This window comes from Ranitomeya variabilis, chromosome 7 (assembly GCF_051348905.1).
Source record: "Ranitomeya variabilis isolate aRanVar5 chromosome 7, aRanVar5.hap1, whole genome shotgun sequence".
In the NCBI taxonomy this organism is placed as follows: Eukaryota; Metazoa; Chordata; class Amphibia; order Anura; family Dendrobatidae; genus Ranitomeya; species Ranitomeya variabilis.
Genome location: NC_135238.1, coordinates 88397834 through 88424728, shown reverse-complemented (window position 1 = coordinate 88424728; position 26895 = coordinate 88397834). Strand labels below are relative to the sequence as shown.

The 26895-nt window shown below is 45.3% G+C and overlaps 1 protein-coding gene across 2 annotated transcripts in view; it reads left to right on the top strand.

Moving 5' to 3' along the window:
- DNAH7 (dynein axonemal heavy chain 7) overlaps window positions 1–26895 on the top strand; it is a 564416-nt gene that overhangs the window by 97058 nt on the left and 440463 nt on the right. For both annotated transcript variants that reach the window (XM_077275383.1, XM_077275384.1), the window contains exons 8-10: window positions 4073–4198; window positions 4425–4544; window positions 7696–7879. In XM_077275383.1, coding sequence (XP_077131498.1) covers window positions 4073–4198; window positions 4425–4544; window positions 7696–7879 — 430 coding nt within the window. The remainder of the gene's footprint in view (window positions 1–4072; window positions 4199–4424; window positions 4545–7695; window positions 7880–26895) is intronic.

The window sequence follows — 26895 nt, the reverse complement described above, 5'->3', positions numbered from 1 at the left end:
GTGATGGTGTGGGGGTGCTTTGCTGGTGACACTGTTGGGGATTTATTCAAAATTGAAGGCATACTGAACCAGCATGGCTACCACAGCATCTTGCAGTGGCACGCTATTCCATCCGGTTTGTGTTTAGTTGTACCATCATTTATTTTTCAACAGGACAATGACCCCAAACACACCTCCAGGCTGTGTAAGGGCTATTTGACTAAGAAGGAGAGTGATGGGGTGCTACGCCAGATGACCTGGCCCCCACAGTCACCAGACCTGAACCCTATCGAGATGTTGTGGGGTGAGCTGGACCGCAGAATGAAGGGAAAAGGGCCAACAAGTGCTAAGCATTTCTGGGAACTCCTTCAAGATTGTTGGAAGACCATTCCCGCTGATGACCTCTTGAAGCTCATCAAGAGAATGCCAAGAGTGTGCAAAGCAGTCATCAAAGCAAAAGGTGGCTACTTTGAAGAACCTAGAATATAAAACATAATTTCAGTTGTTTCACACTTATTTGTTAAGTATATAATTCCACATGTATTAGTTCATAGTTTTGATGCCTTCAGTGTGAGTGTACAATTTTCATAGTCATGAAAACACAGAAAAATCTTTAAATGAGAAGGTGTGTCCAAACTTTTGGTCTGTACTGTATATCTTGCTAATAATGCACTATGTTTTGTATAAATGACAATATTTAAAAATAAAAAGAAACATCTCAGAGGACTATCAATAGATCTTTTCTGAATATAGGTTTGCACAAATCCTTCTGTCTCTTTCTGTAATCCAAAACATACTCGATATTGTGATCAGGGCTCTGTGACGGTCATATCTATACATCCAAGACTTTTTGTTCTTCTTTCATGTCTCAGGTCATACACAATGCGACTAAGCATAGTTACGAGAAACAAAGTAGTTATACTTCTTTAGAAAGATCTCTTCCAGGCAAGGATTTCAAAGCAGACTAGGGATTCAAGATGTTCTGTTCAAGATCTTTTGAAGCAACATTAAGAATAAGAAATTGTCAACATTGAGGACCAACCACACTGTGAATGGCCAAAGAAAGTGCTGCAGATGAGAGACTCATTGTTTACTTACTTTTGAAATCGGAAGATGACCAGCAGTGCCAAAAGCTCAGAACTGGCAGCAACCAGTGGGACTATCTAATGGTTGGAGAAGTCTGGCCAAAAGAGGTGTTCATGGAAAAATTCCTGCTTACAATCTGTACCTTCAACATGGAAACTAGGCCAAAGTGACTCAACTATTCACGAAAACATAGAACTTGAGTGCAAAAAAATGACATCAGGTGCTCTGGACTGATGAGTCAAAATTTGAACTATTTGGCTGTTTCAGAAGACAGTTTGTTCACCATAATGCTGGAGAGATGCACACTAATGAGAGTCTGCAGACAACAGAGAAGCATGTTTCAGGTTTCTTGTAAAATTGGGGCTGTAGTTTAGCAAACAAAGTTGGGAATTTGGTCAGGATTAATGGTGTTTGTAAATGCTGATAAATATGGAAAGCTACTTGTCCATTAAGCAATGCCATCAGGCAACCATATCATTGGTTCCAAATTTATTCTGCAGCAGGGCAATGACCCAAAACATGCAGCAAATTAACAACTATCTCCAGCGTAAAGAAGAACAAGGAGTCCTGGAAGTGATGATACCGTCCCACAGAGCTGTGAATTCCAGATCATAGATTCTGTCTGGGATGACTGTGGAGACCTGTGTGCCGTCAACAGTGCCTTCCCCCCTCCCACCAATCCCGTAATGAAAACACTGACAGGCCTAGGTGGGTTGAACAGGTCGGTCACAGTTTATTAATTACATAAGCAGAGAAAAGGCCACCACCACCCGAGCTGCTGCCTCACCACCACCCGAGCTACCGCCTCACCACCACCCGAGCTGCCGCCTCACCACCACCAGAGCTGCCGCACCCCCACCACCAGATATGCCGCACCCCCAACCTTCTGTCTCTTCCCCATTATCCCATAGAATGTAAGTCTGCAAGGATAGGGTCCTCTTCCCTCTGTACCAGTCTGTCATCGTAAATTTGTTTACTGTAAACGATATCTATAACTCTGTACGTCACCCCTTTCTCATGTACAGCACCATGGAATTAATGGTGCTATATAAATAAATAATAATAATAAAAAGGCAATTACATTTCGTAACGGGCGGCTCATAGCCGAGATCCTGTCCACGATCGTCAGGCTAGTTGGCCAACGAGCAGTTATGAACCTTTGCCCTCCTCCGCTTCTTCTGCTGTGACTTAGTATCGATAACAGTGGTTAGTTAAATATACATAATCATTAAGTCTATTTATTTATTTTCATTTTTTTTTAATACATGTTTAAGTCTATTCGCCAGTTAGTATTGCAATTCGCACCCCATTGACATCTATAAGGGAGGGAGGGTCAAAAGCTTCCAGGTGTCCACCGGGGAAAGAGAAAGTTACTGGCCTGGACACCTGCATTTAATCCCTGTAGGTGTGGCCGTAGGAGCCTTCTCCTATAAGAACCATTGAACGCTGGGCATCCCAATTAGTGCATCACAAAAGGGAGTGGTGCGAGGGGGGGAACTGGGCACTAGCAGTATTTTATTGGCGATTGTCATATGGCCTCCACAGTCAGAGGCATGTTCCTTATGCAGTACCATGCCTGCCATTCATGAAGAGATAGAAAAATTTGTGCAAACCTACTTCCACAGAAGATCTATACTTACTATTCCTCCCACCTCTTTAATGGTTTATTGTCACCTGTCAGTCATGATTTAAGCTACTGCTATTCCATTGCATCATCTCAATGTGTGACCACAGTAGCCATCACTGGCTGCATAAGTGAACTGTCAATTTCCGTAATGTGAAGATCCATGTCATCAGTGCAGCACACAGTAACACAAACAAAGGCTGAGAGGAACCACCGGTGTTCATTGTTAACATGAGAACATTGTTTTTGCCAATTTAGCCACATACAGACTAAGTGCTGATGCCTGGACATTGGCTTTAACGCTACACTGTTGTAAATTTATGCCATGGAATTAAAGCTTCTGCTCCTCCAATCTGATCCCTGGTTGTCAGACATATCTGGGAGCTCTATGGAGAAAGCAGAAGCAGTTTATTACTGCTTCTGTATTTTCACCAGCAGCATAGCACACAATGAGTGCCATGTAATGTACATAAGCATCAGTGATTCAGTGATCACATTACCAGGTATCTGCCAGTATAGCAGGAAAAATATACTTGGCACTCATTAATTATGTTCAACAGGAGTGTTTTATTAAATGTGGAATCTCCAGAAAAGAATAGGATGTTTCTGTCAACAAGACCTTCAACAGTCCTCAGGATCATGAGAAACTACAAATGGCAGCGCTGAAGGGAAGTTTGCGGCATCCACCGCTTAGACATAAAGCGCTTATGAGCCCTATCAATGACTTCTGTCAATGTAATGGCCGTTTTTATCTGTAATTGGGGTTCTAATGGATGTTTCAGATACAGTGGAATAAAACCTACACATATAATGTATCTACACAACCATAATCGCCTGGAGATTCATTTAATGGGCTACTTGGTGTTGAACATGAACATTAAGAAAAATAAAGAATATCTTTTTCCCATGTTTGCCTCTCAAAATATGTTTATAAATTATACAATCATTTATTGGTACCCCAAAGCTGTGCTAAAAATAATGCAATTTGTTGCACAGAAAAAAAACAATGTGCGGTTACATCAATGAAAAAGTAAAATTATATCTGCATAATATTGCAGAGGCTAAAACAAAGCAAAACAAAAATTTACTAAGACTCTTTAAGGCCTAGACATTAACAGGTTAACTCATATTTAATTGTTCGTTATATTATGCAGTGTAGCATTATCCTGATGAATATGAAAGTACCGTATATCTAAATTTAATAGATGGTAAGGGATTGGGTTTCTCAAAAATATCAATTATCATCTGTATCTGGAGTTTACTTATTTTGTATGTAAAATCAGGAAACCGCATCAAACACCTCGATCTCTTATATCATAATTTCAGTGGTATATTATTTTAAACTTTACTTGAAAACTTTTTTAAATGCTTTTTATCTTATAGATTGGAAGTAGTGCCAAAACCTTGGAAGAAGTCTTTTTTGGCAAATTACAACTTCATCAAGGAGAATTTGAACTCAATGAACCCAACAATGGCTGCTGTTTTGGATTTATGGCATTCATCATTCATGTAAGTAATTACTACACAGCTCTTGCTTGGTTATCTTTTTGTTTTTGATGTCTTGTAATGCGAACATTAATTTATAAAGGCTTCAATTTTGGCTAAAAGGGGTGTACAAACGACACCAAAACCACACTGTGAATACAGCCATTACTGATAAGGTGCAGTTGTTTGTGCTTTTCTGTATTTTTAATGTACTGTGCATTTTTAACTTTGTTCTTTTTTATTTCCAAAGGCAATTACGTCTTGTTGATACTGATGAATTTCACAACCGCCAGGAGTCAATGGAGCTATCCATTTTCCAAAATCTTGTTATGAGACATATTGATTCTGCCAAAGAAAAGTTACTTAAGAAGTAAGAAAGAATAAAAATGTTACTGAATAGTTTGTTAGCCTATCAGTCGCCTTAACTTGCTTGGGTCATAGTTTTCCAGCACAGTTATAAGAGGTGTATATAAAGATGTGACTAGATTGATGCTTTACTGTACATAGGAAAAATCTGTCCTTTCCTTTTAATTTATTGAGATTTTTAGCTTTTTTTTATTGTACAGTGTGTATATATTATAGATTGTATGTATAATTCCCACAAATTAATCAATGCTTATAGAACACGTGCTAAAGATGTGTTCTCTTTGTCATAACCATTGTTGTATTGTGCAGGAAAGTTTTTGCTTTTGCTCGGAAAAGTTTTATTTTGTCCTATATTCTGTTCCTATTTTTCATTAACATACATACAATGCAGGAGAGTGTATTTCCCAAATGTGCTAGTCGGCTTTAAACACAATGTCCTAATGTATTTTTGGTTACGTGGCATTTTTGTTCTTTGGCAAAGACTTCTCTGTGGTACTTCAGACACACCTAAAAAAGTGACAAGATAAAAAAAACCATCAAAGACACTTGTAAAGATGCCATCAAAAACCCTTAAAACATGGTTCCATGTTTATCAAAACTATAAACTGTCAGCAAATTAGCCAATGAAAGTACAGATTTCATTTAATTTGAGTCATATGGCAAGTATTATATGCGTCGTAAAATAGTAAAGGTGAAAAAGTGTTTTCTCCAGAAATCCACCAGATGGAAGCTTTCTAAACTAGGATAAAAATCATGGTTAAAACAGGCTGAGCTGCTGAAAGAGAAGTCTCTTCCTGTGATATTCTTTCAAGGGTCTTTATTAACCACTATGCTTTTCCACAACATACCGGCATCTTTCTTAAGTGTAAAAAAAAATCTGTTTTTTTTTACTCTTAAAAGATGCTGGTACATCATGGAAACGCGTAATGGTTAATAAAGAACCTTCAAGGAATATCGCAGGAAGAGACTTCTTTTTCAGCAGCTCAGCCTGTTTTAACCATGATTTTTATCCTCGTTTAGGAAGTTTCCCATCTGGTGGGTTTCTCCCCCAGCCACCTTGTGTCTGTACACAACCACCCCAGGTGAGTCTAACCTATTGTGCACTTCTCCCTTCACAACTATCATTTCTCCTATGCCAGAATTTTGGTGTAAAGCAATTTGAAAAACAGCAAAATGAAACTTTTTATGCTTTCACACCACTTTTAACCATGTTCACCAAAGTGGACACCGCTGGGAAGGAGCCGCCCGCATGACAAATTAATTACACCCTCACCTCCAGTAACATTTATGGCAAGGCGCTCGCTCAGAGGAGCATGCCACTGATAAGATGCGCTAAATTAATTAAGTGACATGTGCCTTTTTTTCTGAATTTGTTACATCTTTTACAATCACACCCTTCATTGAAATTGGCGTAGAAAGACCAGTCTGAATGAATCAAGTCCATAGTCTTTATAATGCACCCCCTAGTTTATAGATTTAATATGTATTATAATTTGTTACATGGGGAAGGGGCTCATTTTGCATTATTTACCACTCAAAAACAGTAGAAAAGGAGAAAACATTGTGACTGTTCTTGCAAACATTCTGCACATCTACTGTATATATTTTACAAGCACACACTCCAGGTGGGCATTGTCATATAAGGACGGGTTATACAGGGCAACCATTGCCCTGACGAAGAAGGAACGCGTTGGACTGTTTTGGCCCCTTTCACGCCCCTGTCCATTAGCCGTGTGACGTCACACTTTTTGCCACCCCCCCTTCGCACTCCGCCACAGCTTCAGCGTTGCTTCCGGCCGGGGCACGCCCGAAGCCGGCGTTTCCCTGTGGCCAGCCAGGGGGATCTTTTTGAGGGGAGGACGCTCCCGTGCCATCCCCTGGCTTCTATCACGTCCTGCACTGCCCTGAACTGTGCTGACACCTCATCTTGAGATGGACATTGCACCTGTCATCACGATATGCTACACCACCATCAACAAGACAAGTCAGTCTATTAATATCGATACCCTATTGTTCCTTTGTCCCATTATTAGAGCAGTTAGGTATTTCGCAGTATAACCTCTGCTCAACTGCAAGATTCTGGGTCCTTCATCTTGTGGTACATGACACTGCAAGCACCGATATTGAACCGGGTGGAATATTAAGCACAAGTAGTGTTTATACATCCGGTTCCTAAACGGAGTCCTATTCTCTAGCGCAGGTGATAATCTTTCATACATTCCAATACCACACCTTTAGACAGGGTGATACACAGACCCTGTCATATCACCAGCAGCTTTCTCTTTTTTTCTCCCTCCCCCTTCACCCTTTTTCTCTCCTAATTGATGGAGCGCCAGTGTGCATTTATTTGCATTCCAAAAAAATTATAAAATGTGATTTTCTGGATTTTATTTTTGATATTCTATCTCTCAATGTTAAAATTAACATACAGTAACCTTAAAATTATAGACTGTTCATGTCTTTGTCAGTGGGCAAACTTACAAAATCAGCAAGGAATCAAATACTTATTTCCCTCACTGTGTACGCTTTTGTCACACACAAGCACACACACTTCAGTGGCACACACGTACACACACTCCACTCACATATACACATTACACATACTTTAGTTACAAACACACACACTCCAATCACACACACTGTAGTCACACACACACACACACACACACACACACACACACACACACACACACACACACACACACACGTGTCTGTCACAGGGTACTGGCTACTAGTGCGTGACAGGGCCACTCTACAACCAATGAGCACCTCCCTACAGTGCACAGGAATCACCGATCAGTCTACACTATATATCCAGCGGCTGTGACATGGCATAAAGTGATTTTTTTTCTTGAATAAATTATGCTCCATTACAATAAAAGCTTAAAGGCGCCTTAGGCAAGTGCCTATTTTCACTTCTCACCCTGGGTGATGGGAATGGAAAATTGCAAAAGGCCACCATACTTTTGTGCATGTAAAATTTTTGTTCATGACGTTAATCTCACACAAAGTATAGTATATGTATGTATATATAATATACTGTACATAATATGACACGACAAGTCACTTTTTTTGCAATATTTCCATGCCTTCAAAGTCAATAATTACTTGTGAGTGATAATAGAGATGATATTACAATTCATCAATTTTCGTAGATGGTTTCCAGAAATTCAGAACATCTACTACCAAGGAAACAAGAGAAAGCAAATTCCCAGCAACAGCAACTATAAGAGACTTGAATCATTCTTTAATTGTGCTGCTACACTGATGACAGAACAGCTGCAGAGCCTTGCTCTAGCATCCATGCAGGACTATACGGATCTCATCGTACAACCACCAGTGAGTATGGGCATTACATGCTGCATATTGTGTTAACACATTCTTTTTATCAGTGTCACTTCAGCCCTACCAAATGACTATGTGGATTCACATGACCACTTTTAATTGGAATATTAGCACATCTTCATTAAACCCTGTGCTCATCATTTGCTGCTCTCACCGGTCCATGGCTGATTCCGTGGCATCGGGCTCTAATTGTGCCTACAGAATTAGAGGCACGCTGGTTGCCACATGTGAATTTTCTTACCTGAAAAAAACATTAGTGGCTCATAGAAGTGACTTATTAGTGACACCACTTGTTAAGTTTAAAATAAAAAGAATTTTGAACTAAACCTCTGATATTTACACACAATAGACACACACCATTGTGAAATTTATGTCCATAGAACCTTGTCCCTGCTTCTTTCACTACTTTTCAGACACTTCTTTCCCTCCAACCTACCTCCCGAACTGTTTATCCACTCTAAAAATTCCGCTGAAATCTGTATTGCTCAGACAAGACAAACTGCAGGTGTCACTTACCATTGGGCTGTGTGCCCACAATCAGTAATACTAGCGTTCTGGATGGATTGCCCTAATCACATGGCAGTGACATCATCGCAGGTCCTACAGCTATTTGCTGTGCAGCAGATCCATCCTGGTGTTCTGTGGATGTCTTTTGTTCTCTGGTATCAGCCATTACATCAGACGGCCAAAGCTTACTGCGTCTGCGCAGGACACCAGTACACAGCGCAGGCGCCGGATTTGAAACGATAACAGCGCTGAGGGGGCGGCGCCGAAAGCGCAGGAAGATGTGAGTGACGGCAGAGGAGCTGGCCAAGCTGGGGAGTGAGGACCCGCCTACCTGGCTAGAGACAGGAATTGTGGCTAAGTATAAAAACGTTTTATTTGGGGTATGCTTGAACCTAAAACTAAAAGAGCCACCTTGTTAGAATGCAGCATTACTGCTGCACAAGGTGGCTCTTTTAGTTTATAACGGCTGGAGGGGGGTGACAGTGGCCCTTTAAGATTTCTGCGAGGGTGTGCAAGTTTGTGGGGTGGGATTGTAGACAAGGAGTGGAGAGGGAAGAAAATGTGAGTAGATTGTGGTCAGAAAGAGGAAGAGGTGAGTTAGAGAGGTTAGATAGGGAGCAGAGGCGGGTGAAGATGAGGTCCAGTGTTTGACCATCTTTGTGAGTGGCTGCAGAAGACCATTGAGTGAGGCGGAAGGAGGAAGTGAGAGATAGAAGTTTAGTGGCAGCTGAGATAGGAAGTGTCAATGGAGATGTTGAAGTCGCCCATGATGATAGTGGGGATGTCCGCAGAAAGTAAATGAAGTAGCCAGATGGTGAAGTGGTCAAAGAAGGTGGTGGCTGGCCCTGGGGGGTGGTAAATGACAGCCAGTTGGAGGGGGAGTAGATGCGTACAGAGTGCACCTCAAAGGAAGGGAGGGTAATAGAGGGTGGAAGTGGGATTGAGGTGAAGGAGCAGTTATCTGACAGGAGAAAACCAACTCCTCCGCCATGCTTGCTGCTGGGGCGGGGTGTGTGATAAAGGTGGAAGCCACCATACGAAAGTGCAGCAATCTCACCAAATGATGGATAAACAACTTGATAAGTGTTTCAGCATTCGGTAACCTCGATAAAGGAACAAAAAGTGCTTGTTTACTGAATCGGTCAACTTCCACCCAAATTACAGTGTTCCGTCCAGACAAAGGCAAAACCATAATGAAATCTATGGACAAAGGTGTCCACATTTTTTCTGGAACTGGCAATGCCCCCGGCCGGTAATGACAGATTTTAGTGCGGGTGCAAACATCATAAGCGAACGCAAAATCTTTAATAACATTAAGCATGGGTGGCACAAAAAAGGGATCTAGCAATAGCTTTCTGTGTCCGTATGACCCAGGATGAACACTCAAGACGGAATGATTAAACTCCTGCAACAAATGTAATCTTAGACACAGAGACACAAATAATTTGGACTATGGAGTAGCGGAAGGAGCCAACGACTTGACTTCACTGATCTGTGCTTCCAACTTTGAGGATACCATAGAAACCACCATACTCTGAGGAAGAATGGGGGGTGGAGGTTTTGGGGGAGAAACTGAATCCAGGATGCATGATAAAGCTGTAAAGGACTGGGTGGTGCAACCACTGTTCCGAGAACAGAGGAGAGCCTGGAGGGGCATGACCAGGGACCTCACCAAATCCGACCTTGGGTACACGGAAGCTGAGGATACCGCGATGCGAGAAGAGGCTAGGAAGTAGAGACCAAGTGCTACACCAGGACTGACCTCAAGTGGATGGCAGCTGACCCCCAAAGAATTAGAAGCAGGAATGGTAGACTTGGCAAGTACTGGCTGGTATTGTGACTGGCATAACAGACACAGGCTGTCAGGTACTGGCGGGCACGGCTGATATCTTGGTAGGTGGCTGCAGGTGGGCACGGCTGATAGACAGGCAAGCATAGCTGATATACAAGTATACAGGTGGGCATGGCTGATAGACTGGCAGGCAAGTGGGCAGGACTGATAGACAGGCAGGTCAGAACGGCTGATAGACAGGCTTTAGGTGGGCACTGTTGATGTGCAGGACAGCTATACTGGAATACGAGCACTGGGACCTGAGAATTAGCAAGCCTGTTAAAGAAACAGACTAACAACGTTGCACAAGCACCTCCCATCAGGTGGAAATGCCTTAAGTAACACGTGTCTCACAGCTATTGGCTGGGGCACTTTAGGATGGAGCACGCTGGCGCTTTAAGAGGGTGGGACTGCATTAGCCCCACGCACAGTGCCCGTGGGTCTGAGAGCAGTGCTCAGACCCTGTGAAGTAGCAGCAGGAGACGGAGGAGGGAGTGCGGGGCCATGGTGGTGAGTGAGTCGGCGTCTCTGCTGGGGGAGGGAGGTATAATGCAGATGCACCGGCATTACAGTTCCCCCCTCTTTTACGCCCCCTCTTCTTGACCTGCAAGAAATATCGCCAGAAGTAGATGGGCATGGATGTTCTCCATGGGCTCCCGTGACCTCTTCTCAGGACTGAATCTCTTCCAATACATGAGAAAAAATATTTTTCCTCTTAACCTCTTGGTAGCTAGGATGTTCTCAACCACGAAAACGTCCTCAGAGCTTACTGGAGTAGGAGTGGTACCTGGATCTTTGAAGAAGCAACTAAGGATGACAGGAGAGACACATGAAAAGAGTTGGAGATCCGTAAAGAGGCAGGGAGTTTGATTTTGTAGGCTACAGGATTCATTTGTTTTAGAACCTCGAATGGACCGATGAAACGAGGACCCAGTTTATAGGAGGGTGCTGTAAGATAATGTAAGACTATTCTTACTGAGTGTATTGGGGGACACTCGCTTGATCGCGATATTCAGCACACAGGCACAGGTTTTTAAAACAAAACAGTCCATGCGGTTTATTATGCCTCATAAACCGGGTTATGCATAGTTCATTGTGTACATCTCATGAAACACAACCGGCACCAACTGGTGATATAAACTTGCAGCTTTAACTTACACTTCATTTACGGCTTTGACTCACGGACACTAAACACGCTGGTCCTCACTGACCAGTTGCCGTGGGTCTACCTCACCGTTCATGTTACAAGCACCAACAGTTTATGGAGGTACCTTATGGGAGCTCCTGCTCCATCTGCTGACTCCTTGTCAGTCCTCTCTCCTGGGGAAACTGCCTTACAGGGTTCACCAACTTGCCTGGCCGGCACACAACAGTCAGTCCAGAGCCACCGAAGGACGGTAGCTTCCCCAACACCAATCATCCAGGTCCACAGTCTCTCAGGTGCTCCAAGAAGACTCCACTCACAGGAGCTTCTAACACAGACTGTCCAGAACCATGGTCACACTGTAGTCTTCAGAACGTCCATCCCACCTGGGACCGTCCAACACAGAGGCATGTGGCCTGTCTGGGTGCTATTCAGGACTTAGTCCAACACCCAGGCCACCAGGTCCAAACCATGTGCATACACAGGAAGCCTCCTCTCAGGGCTTCCAACACGGGAGCACACAGCTCATGCACAGGCTTCCAGGACCTTGCACTTGGACCATTCAGGTCCAAACACTGGAACCACACAGGAACCACACAGAAGACCATGTGTCCCACACCCTGGCCACATTATGTACCCGTAAGCACACCCACAGTAATGGATCACCTGGGCGGGTCACGTGATCCTGACATCACTGCAGGTCGATTCTCACGGCCTCAATACGACTCCGTGCACATACCGGGGAGACCATGCAGCACCCGCTACCTGTTACAGGGGTCACTGCATCACATATCCCCCCTTTCTGTTCAAGCTTGTGGGGTTGAACACCTGTCATACACGTGGGGTCACGGGATATCTCACGCACGTTACCATGCCCTACCAGTCGAGAGAACCGTCTCAGTCGGTTTTGAGCATCACACAACCATCCAGTTGTTAAGTTTACCCCGCCCCCAGCGGTCAACATGTAGGCCTTGAGCTTTAAGGGAGGATATTAGCGAAGGGAATGAGGATGTCGAGTCCATATGGGTCGAAATTCATGGAGGGAAAAATGGTAACAAAATTCTCATTGGGGTCTGTTACAAACCCCCAAATATAACAGAAATCATGGAAAGTCTACTTCTAAAGCAGATAGATGAAGCTGCAACCCATAATGAGGTCCTGGTTATGGGGGACTTTAACTACCCGGATATTAACTGGGAAACAGAAACCTGTGAAACCCATAAAGGCAACAGGTTTCTGCTAATAACCAAGAAAAATTATCTTTCACAATTGGTGCAGAATCCAACCAGAGGAGCAGCATTTTTTAGACCTAATACTATCTAATAGACCTGACAGAATAACAAATCTGCAGGTGGTCGGGCATCTAGGAAATAGCGACCACAATATTGTACAGTTTCACCTGTCTTTCACTAGGGGGACTTGTCAGGGAGTCACAAAAACACTGAACTTTAGGAAGGCAAAGTTTGACCAGCTTAGAGATGCCCTTAATCTGGTAGACTGGGACAATATCTTCAGAAATAAGAATACAGATAATAAATGGAAAATGTTTAAGAACATCCTAAATAGGCACTGTAAGCGGTTTATACCTTGTGGGAATAAAAGGACTAGAAATAGGAAAAACCCAATGTGGCTAAACAAAGAAGTAAGACAGGCAATTAACAGTAAAAAGAAAGCATTTGCACTACTAAAGCAGGATGGCACCAAGCTCTAAAAAACTATAGGGAGAAAAATACTTTATCTAAAAAACTAATTAAAGCTGCCAAAAAACAAACAGAGAAGCACATTGCTAAGGAGAGTAAAACTAATCCCAAACTGTTCTTCAACTATATCAATAGTAAAAGAATAAAAACTGAAAATGTAGGCCCCTTAAAAAATAGTGAGGAAAGAATGGTTGTAGATGACGAGGAAAAGGCTAACATATTAAACACCTTCTTCTCCACGGTATTCACGGTGGAAAATGAAATGCTAGGTGAAATCCCAAGAAACAATGAAAACCCTATATTAAGGGTCACCAATCTAACCCAAGAAGAGGTGCGAAACCGGCTAAATAAGATTAAAATAGATAAATCTCCGGGTCCGGATGGCATACACCCACGAGTACTAAGAGAACTAAGTAATGTAATAGATAAACCATTATTTCTTATTTTTAGGGACTCTATAGCGACGGGGTCTGTTCCGCAGGACTGGCGCATAGCAAATGTGGTGCCAATATTCAAAAAGGGCTCTAAAAGTGAACCTGGAAATTATAGGCCAGTAAGTCTAACCTCTACTGTTGGTAAAATATTTGAAGGGTTTCTGAAGGATGTTATTCTGGATTATCTCAATGAGAATAACTGTTTAACTCCATATCAGCATGGGTTTATGAGAAATCGCTCATGTCAAACCAATCTAATCAGTTTTTATGAAGAGGTAAGCTATAGGCTAGACCACGGTGAGTCATTGGACGTGGTATATCTCGATTTTTCCAAAGCGTTTGATACCGTGCCGCACAAGAGGTTGGTACACAAAATGAGAATGCTTGGTCTGGGGGAAAATGTGTGTAAATGGGTTAGTAACTGGCTTAGTGATAGAAAGCAGAGGGTGGTTATAAATGGTATAGTCTCTAACTGGGTCACTGTGACCAGTGGGGTACCGCAGGGGTCGGTATTGGGACCTGTTCTCTTCAACATATTCATTAATGATCTGGTAGAAGGTTTACACAGTAAAATATTGATATTTGCAGATGATACAAAACTATGTAAAGCAGTTAATACAAGAGAAGATAGTATTCTGCTACAGATGGATCTGGATAAGTTGGAAACTTGGGCTGAAAGGTGGCAGATGAGGTTTAACAATGATAAATGTAAGGTTATACACATGGGAAGAAGGAATCAATATCACCATTACACACTGAACGGGAAACCACTGGGTAAATCTGACAGGGAGAAGGACTTGGGGATCCTAGTTAATGATAAACTTACCTGGAGCAGCCAGTGCCAGGCAGCAGCTGCCAAGGCAAACAGGATCATGGGGTGCATTAAAAGAGGTCTGGATACACATGATGAGAGCATTATACTGCCTCTGTACAAATCCCTAGTTAGACCGCACATGGAGTACTGTGTCCAGTTTTGGGCACCGGTGCTCAGGAAGGATATAATGGAAATAGAGAGAGTACAAAGGAGGGCAACAAAGTTAATAAAGGGGATGGGAGAACTACAATACCCAGATAGATTAGCGAAATTAGGATTATTTAGTCTAGAAAAAAGACGACTGAGGGGCGATCTAATAACCATGTATAAGTATATAAGGGGACAATACAAATATCTCGCTGAGGATCTGTTTATACCAAGGAAGGTGACGGGCACAAGGGGGCATTCTTTGCGTCTGGAGGAGAGAAGGTTTTTCCACCAACATAGAAGAGGATTCTTTACTGTTAGGGCAGTGAGAATCTGGAATTGCTTGCCTGAGGAGGTGGTGATGGCGAACTCAGTCGAGGGGTTCAAGAGAGGCCTGGATGTCTTCCTGGAGCAGAACAATATTGTATCATACAATTATTAGGTTCTGTAGAAGGATGTAGATCTGGGGATTTATTATGATGGAATATAGGAATATAGGCTGAACTGGATGGACAAATGTCTTTTTTCGGCCTTACTAACTATGTTACTATGTTACTATGTATGTTACTTTGGCCCTTAAGTCACAGTCTGTCACCAAACCTTTGGTCAAGTTTGTCTCTTTACTCGACCTTTCTCTCCAGGGCAGGTACGGACTGGGAATGAAATTCAGCCCTGGCATTTCAAATCACACAGGCCCACGCTGTCCCCATCCCCAAGTACTAGATGGAATATATTACTGATATTACCCTGGATGGAGGAAAGGAAGATTTACTACAAGACCAATATTTCTAATGATACCTGAGACCTGCTGGGGTAAGTGTCGGAGTCAGCAACTTTGTGCTCCGACACAACTCTTAACAGTATGGGTGTCTTGAGAACACGGATTCTGTTAACAACATAGCAGACAAGGCAGCCCACGGCCAGACAGGCCCTTCTGGCATTTGCCAGAATTGCCAGATGGCCAGTCCCGCCCTGCTCCAGGGTCGCCACCCACGATTGGTGCGGTCATTAGTCCCACTTACAGTCGAGGCTAGCAACTGACCAGAGTCTGTCCCTCCATCACAACGTCTAGTACTGTTCATGTCCCTTAGGTTTGTACAGGGAGTAGAACTGCCACTTTCAGATATTCGACCACTTTGTCCCTCTGAACATCCTTGGGAAGAAGGCGGCCGCCACCTTATGTTCTGCAGCTGTTTATTGACCTGCCGTCTGTACCGTCTTAGCTGCTCTACTTCTCTCAGGTATGTCATGCGATACCTCAGGAGCATCCGGATATTCCCTAGACTCTCCTTGGACCCGACAACCAGGAATGACACCATCCCATCTTCACCCACCTGGGCCTCGTCTTCAGTCGGAATCCTCAGTCTCTTCACACCGGATTTATCCACCATCTCCTGCATCACTTTCCCAAATCTGCCAATGAGCTTCGCTACCAGAGCTTTGGGTACCTGGACTGTGTCCTCTACCAAGCCCAGACGACTTTGAGCTTTCCTGGCTTGCTCCAAACATCGAGTGGCTTCATTATTCCTCAACAGGATCATCTGTTTCGTGCGGAGGCACTGTAGGTGCATGTCCCTCAGGACAGCCACCCTCTTCACTGTGACTTCCTTAGAAGACAGTATCACCAACTGTTTCGTCTCCAGTGCCCAGTGCACACTACACGCTTCTACTGCCTTTTTAAAGGCCTCATGCACACCCTCACGGGTACATGCATCATGCGCCTCTACGGGTACATCTATCACGCACTTGAAGAGCGGAGTCTCACTTTCTTCAGGAACGGACGGCTCCTGCTTTGCCATGGACCTTTCCATCAAGACACCTGTCACAACCGGGTGACTATCTTGTTCTGCTTTTAGCGCCAACTCCTCTTCAGCTTTACCCTCTTCCAGACCCCGGGTCAAGACGGGCATTAGCAGCTTCACCTCGTTACCACTCTGGTACTGGCACGGGAAGTCTGCGACCACCACCTCTTTCTCTTGTAGAGGGCCTTTTAGTGCTTCTCTGAGCACTTCAATGTCTTCCTTTAGGGTCTGATACACACTTTGCCATGTGAACAGGTGACCTCTGAGCTCAGAGACTTCCTTCTCCAGCACATCCACCCTTGTCTCAGGACCCTTTCTCGTTCAACATGGTCTTTCACTGTCTCTTTAAACAACTCTATCTCGCTTCTCCCATCCTCTGGATTGGTGGGACAACCATCACTTGAGGAGGCATTAACTTCAGGCACCACCTCTTTGGTGGCCTCCTCCACTTCTGCACCCTCAGACTCTGCACTGTCAGGGTCGGCCCTCTCTTGGGTCTCAGCGGTGACATCATCACCCGTCACCACAGGTCCTGGACCCCGTCCTCCACCCGTCACCACAGGTCCTGGACCCCGTCCTCCACCTGTCACCACAGGTCCTGGACCCCGTCCTCCACCCATCACCACAGGTCCTGGACCCCGTCCTCCACCTGTCACCATGGCACATGCGCTTGTTACTGGCCATGACTTGTCACAGTCACCCCAGAGTCTGTGTCAAACCCCACAGTACGATGACCCCGCAAGTCACTCTCTGTCTGGGTGTCTGCTCCACCTGTCTTATCCACCAGACCACTACCAGTCGCATTGTGGCACACTTCAGGTGACGTCAGGTCAGTTAGTTGGGTAGTCAAACCTTTACCTCTGGTCAGGCCTACCTTAGGACTGTAAACTCTAATGGGCGCCTTCTCAACATTACTAACTGACATCCACATTATATCCACAAACACTTCAGCCTTTTCCCACAGTGCTTCCAAATCTTGTCCTATTACCATAGGATACGGCAAGATCGGGACTACAGCCACCTCTTGGTATGTGGAAACCTCCGCTGCGACAATGTAGATAGTGGCTACCTGAACGGTCCCAGGTGACACAGAACTTCCCGGAAGGGTTCTCAGCAAAGATGCTTCTCTCCCCGGGTCTATCAACCCCCGCACACACTCTCCATCCAGCCAAAAAGGACACAGTCGTGACTCCTCACTGATTGCTGCCCCTTTTTTGGCTCTGCCCCCTTTTTGGGCAAGTGCTCCGCTTTTTGACACCACCCCGGTTCGGGATTCAGCCCCCCTTCGGGATTCCACCCCTTTTTGGGCCATTACCCCTATTCGGGTTACCGCCCCTTTTTGGGACTCCGCCCCTTTTTGGGCAACCATCTCCATTTGGGGTCACCGCTTACTATTTGGGATACTCCCCACCCTGGGATACACCCCGTGGACTTCTCCACGGCACTCAGGCCCCAGTTCGCACAGTACACCCGTTTGTCTCTGGGCTTGTACTGGCCCTTTAAGAGTCAGCACAACTTGGCAGAAAAGGGAGAGAAAAAAAAAATTAATTTTTTTTTTTTTTTTTTCTTTTATACGTCACTTCACCAGCTCCTGCTGGTACTGCCAACCACAAGCCACTGCAGCTCCGCCTGCTGTGGAACCCCTTGCCGCCACTGCAGCCACGCTCCACAGGGTTCTACCGCTGACTTCGTGGACCTGCCGATCCACAGGACGCCGCTTGTCCCCTTCGTAACCCCGCCAAGTTACAGCCAGACGCTTGTCAGCTTCGTAACCCCGCCGAGTTACAGCCAGACGCTTGTCAGCTTCGTAACCCCGCCGAGTTACAGCAATCAACTCCACGTGTGCGTGCTGGATCGCTGCCCGCATTCTCCACCAAATGTAAGATAATGTAAGACTATTCTTACTGAGTGTATTGGGGGACACTCGCTTGACCGCGATATTCAGCACACGGGCACAGGTTTTTAAAACAAAACAGTCCATGCGGTTTATTATGCCTCATAAACCGGGTTATGCATAGTTCATTGTGTACATCTCATGAAACACAACCGGCACCAACTGGTGGCATAAACTTGCAGCTTTAACTTACACTTCATTTACGGCTTTGACTCACGGACACTAAACACGCTGGTCCTCACTGACCAGTTGCCGTGGGTCTACCTCACCGTTCATGTTACAAGCACCATCAGTTTATGGAGGTACCTTATGGGAGCTCCTGATCCATCTGCTGACTCCTTGTCAGTCCTCTCTCCTGGGGAAACTGCCTTACAGGGTTCACCAACTTGCCTGGCCGGCACACAACAGTCAGTCCAGAGCCACCGAAGTACGGTAGCTTCCCCAACACCGATCATCCAGGTCCACAGTCTCTCAGGTGCTCCAAGAAGACTCCACTCACAGGAGCTTCTAACACAGACTGTCCAGAACCATGGTCACACTGTAGTCTTCAGAACGTCCATCCCACCTGGGACCGTCCAACACAGAGGCATGTGGCCTGTCTGGGTGCTATTCAGGACTTAGTCCAACACCCAGGCCACCAGGTCCAAACCATGTGCATACACAGGAAGCCTCCTCCCAGGGCTTCCAACACGGGAGCACACAGCTCATGCACAGGCTTCCAGGACCTTGCACTTGGACCATTCAGGTCCAAACACTGGAACCACACAGGAACCACACAGAAGACCATGTGACCCACACCCTGGCCACATTATGTACCCGTAAGCACACCCACAGTAATGGATCACCTGGGCGGGTCACGTGATCCTGACATCACTGCAGGTCGATTCTCACGGCCTCAATACGACTCCGTGCACATACCGGGGAGACCATGCAGTGCCCCCTACCTGTTACAGGGGTCACTGCATCACAGTGCCTTGAGACGGACTTATCTGGATGACAGCCAGACCTTTTCCCAAGAATGAAACAGAGGCAGATCCAGATGTCTTCTGTCTGCGTTTCTTTTCATCTGTTCAGAGGACTTCAATAAGGTGGACTTTGTAACCTCCCAGATTTGAGAAAGACCTTTGACGAGGGATCAGCAGCAGGAATATCGGAGGCAGTGGAAACAGGGAACAGAATATTGGGGTGTTGACCATAGACCACAAAAAATGATGAGATTTTGCAGATGATTCACTCACATGGTTATTGAATGAGAATTCGGCTCAAGGCTTTAGTTTGGCCCAGTCACTCTGGTGGGCATTGACAAAGTGCCGCAGATCTGACCCATTCTACCTGGCTATTGGAATGAGGATGGTAGGCTGAAGAGAAGCGAGAGGTAAACTGAACACCTCTATCTTAGACAAACCTTCAAAATTGTTACACAGGGTCAGCCACCAGTTGTGTTGGGAAATGAGGAGTGCCATTTTCTTGTGTCCGGCATGGCCAGCCAACTCAGACGAGTGACCCCACAGGAGTACCCGCTTTCTGTCTGGTTCAGCAATGTAAGTCTTTCTGTAAGGAAGCTGAGACAGATCCAGTGGAGCAACTGTAATAATCTTTCGGAAAACAGGAAAGATCGAGAGAGTGTATCCGCTTTGACGTTCTTATCAGCTGGTCAAAAATAGAAAGTAAAGTTGAAGCAGGCAAAGAACAGAGACGTCCTTGCTTGTTGGTTATTAAGCTGCTGTGCGGATCACTGATGGGCGAGATTCTTTAGGTCAGTGTAGATAAACACTGGATGCATCGCTCCTTCAAGCAAGAATCGCCACTCCTCCAGAGACAGTTTTGTCACCAACAGTTTCTCGATCGCCTTGTATTCTGGAGCAGAGAAGATTTTGGAAAAGAAACCATGTTATCATGCAACCAGAAGGCAACTTCTGGGTAAGAACGGCTCTGGCTCCAGAAGAAGAAGCTTCCACTTCTAGAAAGAACTGCTTATTATTGTCTGGATGATGCAGTACAGGGGCAGAAATGAAAGCCTGTTTTAGACACTCAAATATGTTCTCTGCTTCTGGAGTCCATATCCTGGGACTAGCCTCCTTGTGGGTCAGGTCAGAAGTAGGAGTGGTCGGGGAGGAGAGATGTGGAATGAACTGGCGGTAGTAATTTGTGAACCAGAGAAACCACTGGGAAGCCTTCAGGACATCAGGACATGGCCACTTCAAGATGGTGGATACCTTCTCTGGGTCCATTTTCATGCCAGTCTCTGAGATGATTTATCCCAGAAACAGAAGACAGGTCTACTCGAAGACGCACTTTTCATACTTGGCATACAAACGGTTCTACCTTAATCTCTGCAGAACCTGACGAACATCCCTCCTGTGTGTAGGCAGATTGGGAGAAAACACAAAGTTGTCATCTAGGTACACTACCACACACATGTAGAGGAGGTCCCGTAAGATGCCATTCACCAGTTCTTGGGAGACTGCTGGGGCATTGCAGAGCCCAGACAGCATAACACGATACTTGTAATGGGCTGGGTGGTGGAACCACTGTGCCGTGGACCAGGGCCGGACTGGCCAGTGGGCACTTCTGGCAAATGCCAGAAGGGCCGGTGCCAGGAGTGGGCCGCTGCCGCTATCAGCGGCACCAGGGCCGACTCCTCCCGCCAGCGCCGACTCACCCCCCCGATCGTCCGCCCCGCATTCAACTATACCGGCGTCTATGACGCCGGTAGTGAAATGCAATGATGGAGGAGAGAGTGTCCGCTGTCGCTCCCTCTCCCATCATTCCCCGCTCTGCCACGCTCTGACACTGCGGGTGTGCGATGAAGTCATATCATTGCGCACCTGCTGTGTGGCTGGGCAGACTGCCACTGCTCTGACCGGAGTCGGGAGCAGCGCGGGGCACAAGGAGAGGTGAGGAGAGTGTTTTTTTTTTAATATATCAATGAGTGATAACTGGATTGTGGGGCAATTGGGGGGTGTATTACATTCTATGGGGGCTGTGCTGTATTATATTCTATGGGGGGCTTTATTACATTCTATGGGGCTGGCTGCATTACATTCTATGGGGGCTGGCTGCATTACATTCTATGGGGCTGGCTGCATTACATTCTATGGGGGCTGGCTGCATTACATTGCTGTATTACATTCTATTGGGGGGGCTTTATTACATTCTTTGGGGGTGTTCACAGGAGCAAGTGTATAGCCAAGGAGTAATCAGAGGTCAGGAGCTGGATGCAAGGCAGAATACTCTAGCACAGACTGAAGGCTGGGGTGGAGTTTTATAGCAGGAAGACACAGTGCACATGAGACCAAAGACGCCATCTTGGAAAAGGGCAGTAATGCACAAAAGGTAAAAATGTTCAGAGTCCTGACATTACTCCCTCCTTAGAAGCGGCATCAGGACGATCCTGGACCTGGTTTCTCAGGGAATCTCTGATGAAAACGAGAAATCTTCTGTTGGGCATTGATGTTTTCCACCGGTTCCCAAGAGTCTTCCTCAGGGGGATATCCCTGCCATCTTATCAGATATTGGAGCCGATTCCTGCGAATCCTGTAATCAACAATTTCCTCCACCACAAATTGTTCTTGCCCATCAATCACCACAGGCTGCGGAGGTGGCACAACACGTCCCTGGAAGGTATTAGGAGATACAGGCTTTAGTAAAGATACATGAAAAACTGGGTGTTCCTTCATTGTCCTAGGCAGCTTCAGCCGGCAGGCCACAGAGCTCACAATACCGTTGATCTTGAAAGGGCCAATGAATTTCTGTCCAAATTTTTGTGAAGGAACATTTAACTTCAGATTCTTAGTTGCTAACCACACGGAATCTCCTACCTTGAACATGGGTGCAGGTTTACGGAATCTATCAGCCGATCTCTTATAACGTTCTTGAGCCGTGGTCAGGGATTCCTTCAGAACCTCCAGATTTTGTCTCATTGCAGTCAGCCTTTCCTCCACTGCTGGAACCGGAGAATTAATTGGAGACCTAAGTAAAATACACGGATGATAACCCAGATTGGCAAAGAAAGGTGTAAATTTAGTGGAGGCGCTCTGAGAATTATTATATGAAAATTTGGCTAACGGCAGCAACTCCAACCAATCATTCTGGAGAAGGCTGACATAACATCTTAGATATTGTTCCAGCGTCTGGTTGGTACGCTCAGTCTGACCATTTGTCTGGGGATGGTAAGCAGAAGAGAGACAGACATTAATATTGAGTGCAGAGCAAAACCCCTTCCAGAATCTTGAAGTGAACTGTACTCCACGGTTAGAGATGATCTCATCCGGAACCCCATGCAACCAAAAGACATTCTGTATAACCAAGTTCACTGTGTCTTTAGCTGAGGGGAGGAACGAAATGAGCAGCTTTAGTCAGGCGATCAACTACCACCATGATTGTATTCATGCCCCCCGATGTAGGCAGCTCCACAATAAAGTCCATTGATATAGACCCCCAAGGGCGGGACGGAACAGGTAATGGTTGTAGAAGACCTGTAGGTGCCACATGAGGAGTCGTGTAACGGGCACATACCTGTTGTGAACTATACTTCTTGGCTCCCTCTTGTGGTCACTAGTGGTTTGGCACTTGGATTGTCTTTTCCCAGGTTGGTTCTCACCTGGTTCGTTAGGCCTGGGGTGTTGCTATTTAAACTTCCTGGATTCTCAGTCTAGTGCCTGCCATCGTTGTAATCAGTTCATTTCTGTTTGCTCCTGTCTTCAGGTCCTGGTTCTTTGCAAGATAAGCTAAGTCCTGCTTTCTTATTTTTGTTTATTTGCATTGTTCATATTTTTGTCCAGCTTGTACAAAATGTGATTCCTGATATCGCTGGAAGCTCTAGGGGGCTGATATTCTCCCCCCTCACCGTTAGTCGGTTCGGGGGTTCTTGGATATTCAGCGTGGATATTTTGCAGGGTTTTTTGCTGACCATATAAGTCATCTTACTATCTTCTGCTATTAGTCAGTGGGCCTCTCTTTGCTAAAATCTAGTTCATTCTTACGTTTGTCTTTTCTTCTTACCTCACCGTTATTATTTGTTGGGGGCTTGTATTATAACTTTGGGGTCTTTTCTCTGGAGGCAAGAGAGGTCTTATTTTCCCAGATAGGGTTAGTTAGTTCTCCGGCTGGCGCGAGATGTCTAGAATCAACGTAGGCATGTTCCCCGGCTACTGTTAGTTGGTTGTGCTAGGATCAGGTATATGGTCAGCCTAGTTACCACTTCCCTATGAGCTGGTATTTATGTTTGCAGACTTTGCTGTAATCTCTGAGATCCTCTGCCATTGGGATCATAACAGTATGCCAGGCCAAGTGAATAGTTAATGCATTGCAGAAGCGGGATTAAAAGAAAAGAAGTTCTGAGTTTTTTTTTTTTTTTTCTTTCTTCCTTCCCCTTTTTCTCTGAGTGGCTTGAAGCTTTGCTGCAGACATGAATGTTCAGACCTTAATTACTAGTGTGGATCAGCTTGCTGCACGAGTGCAGGGCATTCAGGATTTTGTTGTTAGCAGTCCTATGTCAGAGCCTAAGATACCTATTCCTGAGCTGTTCTCTGGAGATCGATTTAAATTTAGGAATTTTAGGAATAATTGTAAATTGTTTCTATCTTTGAAACTTCGTTCGTCTGGAGATTCAGCTCAGCAAGTTAAAATTGTTATCTCCTTCTTGCGTGGCGACCCTCAGGATTGGGCTTTCTCGTTGGCGCCAGGAGATCCGGCATTGGCGGATGTTGATGCGTTTTTTCTGGCGCTCGGATTGCTTTATGAGGAGCCTAATCTTGAAATTCAGGCAGAAAAAGCCCTACTCTCTCAGGGCCAGGATGAAGCTGAAGTGTATTGCCAAAAATTTCGGAAATGGTCCGTGCTTACTCAATGGAATGAATGTGCTCTGGCCGCAAATTTCAGAAATGGCCTTTCTGAAGCCATTAAGAATGTGATGGTGGGTTTCACAATTCCTAAAAGTCTGAATGATTCTATGGCGCTGGCTATTCAGATTGATCAGCGGTTGCGGGAGCGCAAATCCGCTAATCCTCTGGCGGTGTTGTCTGAACGGACACCTGTCTCAATGCAATGGGATAGAATCCTGACTAGAACCGAACGACAAAATCATAGACGTCAGAATGGGCTGTGTTTTTACTGTGGTGATTCTACACATGTTTTATCAGCATGCTCTAAACGCCTAACCAAGGTTGTCAGTCCTGTCACCATTGGTAATTTGCAGCCTAAATTTATTTTGTCTGTGACTTTAATTTGCTCATTGTCTTCCTACCCTGTTATGGCGTTTGTGGATTCAGGTGCTGCCCTGAGTCTTATGGACTTGTCGTTTGCCAAGCGCTGTGGTTTTGTCCTGGAGCCTTTAAAAGTTCCTATTCCTCTCAGAGGAATTGATGCTACGCCACTGGCGGAAAATAAACCGCAGTATTGGACACAAGTGACCATGTGCATGACTCCTGAACATCGGGAGGTGATTCGTTTTCTTGTTCTGCATAAAATGAATGATTTGGTCGTTTTAGGTCTGCCATGGTTACAGACCCATAATCCAGTTTTGGATTGGAAGGCTATGTCTGTGTCGAGTTGGGGTTGTCAGGGAATTCATTGCGATTCTCCGCCGGTGTCTATTGCTTCTTCTACTCCTTCAGAAGTTCCTGAGTATTTGTGTGATTATCAGGATGTATTCAGTGAGTCCAGGTCCAGTGCTCTTCCTCCTCATAGGGACTGTGACTGCGCTATAGATTTGATTCCTGGCAGTAAATTTCCTAAGGGACGATTATTTAATTTGTCTGTACCCGAGCATGCCGCGATGCGTTCTTATGTCAAGGAGTCTTTGGAGAAGGGGCATATTCGTCCATCCTCTTCCCCTCTTGGTGCAGGATTCTTTTTTGTGGCCAAGAAAGGTGGGTCTTTGAGACCTTGTATAGACTATCGGCTTCTGAATAAAATCACTGTTAAGTTTCAGTATCCTTTGCCACTATTGTCAGACTTGTTTGCTCGGATTAAGGGTGCCAAGTGGTTCACCAAGATAGATCTTCGTGGTGCGTACAACCTTGTGCGCATTAGGCAGGGAGATGAATGGAAAACTGCATTTAATACGCCCGAAGGTCATTTTGAGTACTTGGTGATGCCCTTTGGGCTCTCTAATGCTCCTTCAGTGTTTCAGTCCTTTATGCATGATATCTTCCGGAAGTATCTAGATAAATTTATGATTGTTTATCTGGATGATATTCTGGTTTTTTCTGATGATTGGGATTCTCACGTAAAGCAGGTCAGGATGGTGTTTCAGGTTTTGCGTGATATTGCTTTGTTTGTGAAGGGCTCAAAGTGTCTCTTTGGAGTGCAGAAGGTTTCCTTTTTGGGTTTTATTTTCTCCCCTTCTGCTGTGGAGATGGACCCAGTCAAGGTCCGAGCTATTCATGATTGGACTCAACCCAAGTCTGTTAAGAGTCTTCAGAAGTTCTTGGGGTTTGCTAATTTCTACCGTCGTTTTATCGCTAACTTTTCTAGCGTTGTTAAACCTTTGACGGATATGACCAAGAAAGGTTCTGATGTGGCTAATTGGGCTCCTGCAGCCATGGAGGCCTTCCAGGAGCTGAAGCGCCGGTTTACTTCGGCGCCTGTTTTGTGCCATCCTGATGTCGCACTTCCCTTTCAGGTTGAAGTGGATGCTTCTGAGATCGGTGCTGGGGCTGTTTTGTCGCAGAGAGGCTCTGGTTGCTCTGTGATGAGACCATGTGCTTTTTTCTCTAGGAAGTTTTCGCCTGCTGAGCGGAACTATGATGTTGATAATCGAGAGTTGTTGGCCATGAAGTGGGCATTTGAGGAGTGGCGTCATTGGCTCGAGGGTGCTAAGCATCGTGTGGTGGTCTTGACTGATCACAAAAATCTGATGTATCTCGAGTCTGCTAAGCGCCTGAATCCTAGACAGGCTCGTTGGTCATTGTTTTTCTCTCGTTTTGACTTTGTGGTCTCGTACCTGCCTGGTTCGAAGAATGTTAAGGCTGATGCTCTTTCTAGGAGCTTTGTGCCTGACTCTCCTGGAGTCTCGGAGCCAGCTGGTATTCTTAAAGAGGGAGTAATCGTGTCGGCCATATCTCCTGATTTGCGACGTGTGTTGCAGAGATTTCAGGCTGGTAGACCTGACTCTTGTCCACCCGACAGACTGTTTGTTCCTGATAAGTGGACCAGCAGAGTTATTTCCGAGGTTCATTCCTCGGTGTTGGCAGGGCATCCGGGAATTTTTGGTACCCGAGATTTGGTGGCTAGGTTCTTTTGGTGGCCTTCCTTGTCACGGGATGTGCGGTCATTTGTGCAGTCCTGTGGGACTTGTGCTCGGGCTAAGCCTTGTTGTTCTCGTGCTAGCGGGTTGCTTTTGCCCTTGCCCGTCCCGAAGAGGCCTTGGACACACATTTCCATGGATTTCATTTCTGATCTTCCAGTGTCTCAAGGAATGTCTGTCATTTGGGTGGTGTGTGATCATTTTTCCAAGATGGTCCATTTGGTGCCCTTGCCTAAGTTGCCTTCCTCTTCCGATCTGGTTCCTTTGTTTTTTCAGAATGTGGTTCGTTTACACGGCATTCCTGAGAATATCGTGTCCGACAGAGGATCCCAGTTTGTGTCCAGATTCTGGCGATCTTTTTGTGCTAAAATGGGCATTGATTTGTCGTTTTCATCTGCCTTTCATCCTCAGACTAATGGCCAAACGGAGCGAACTAATCAGACACTGGAGGCTTATTTGAGATGTTTTGTTTCTGCGGACCAGGAT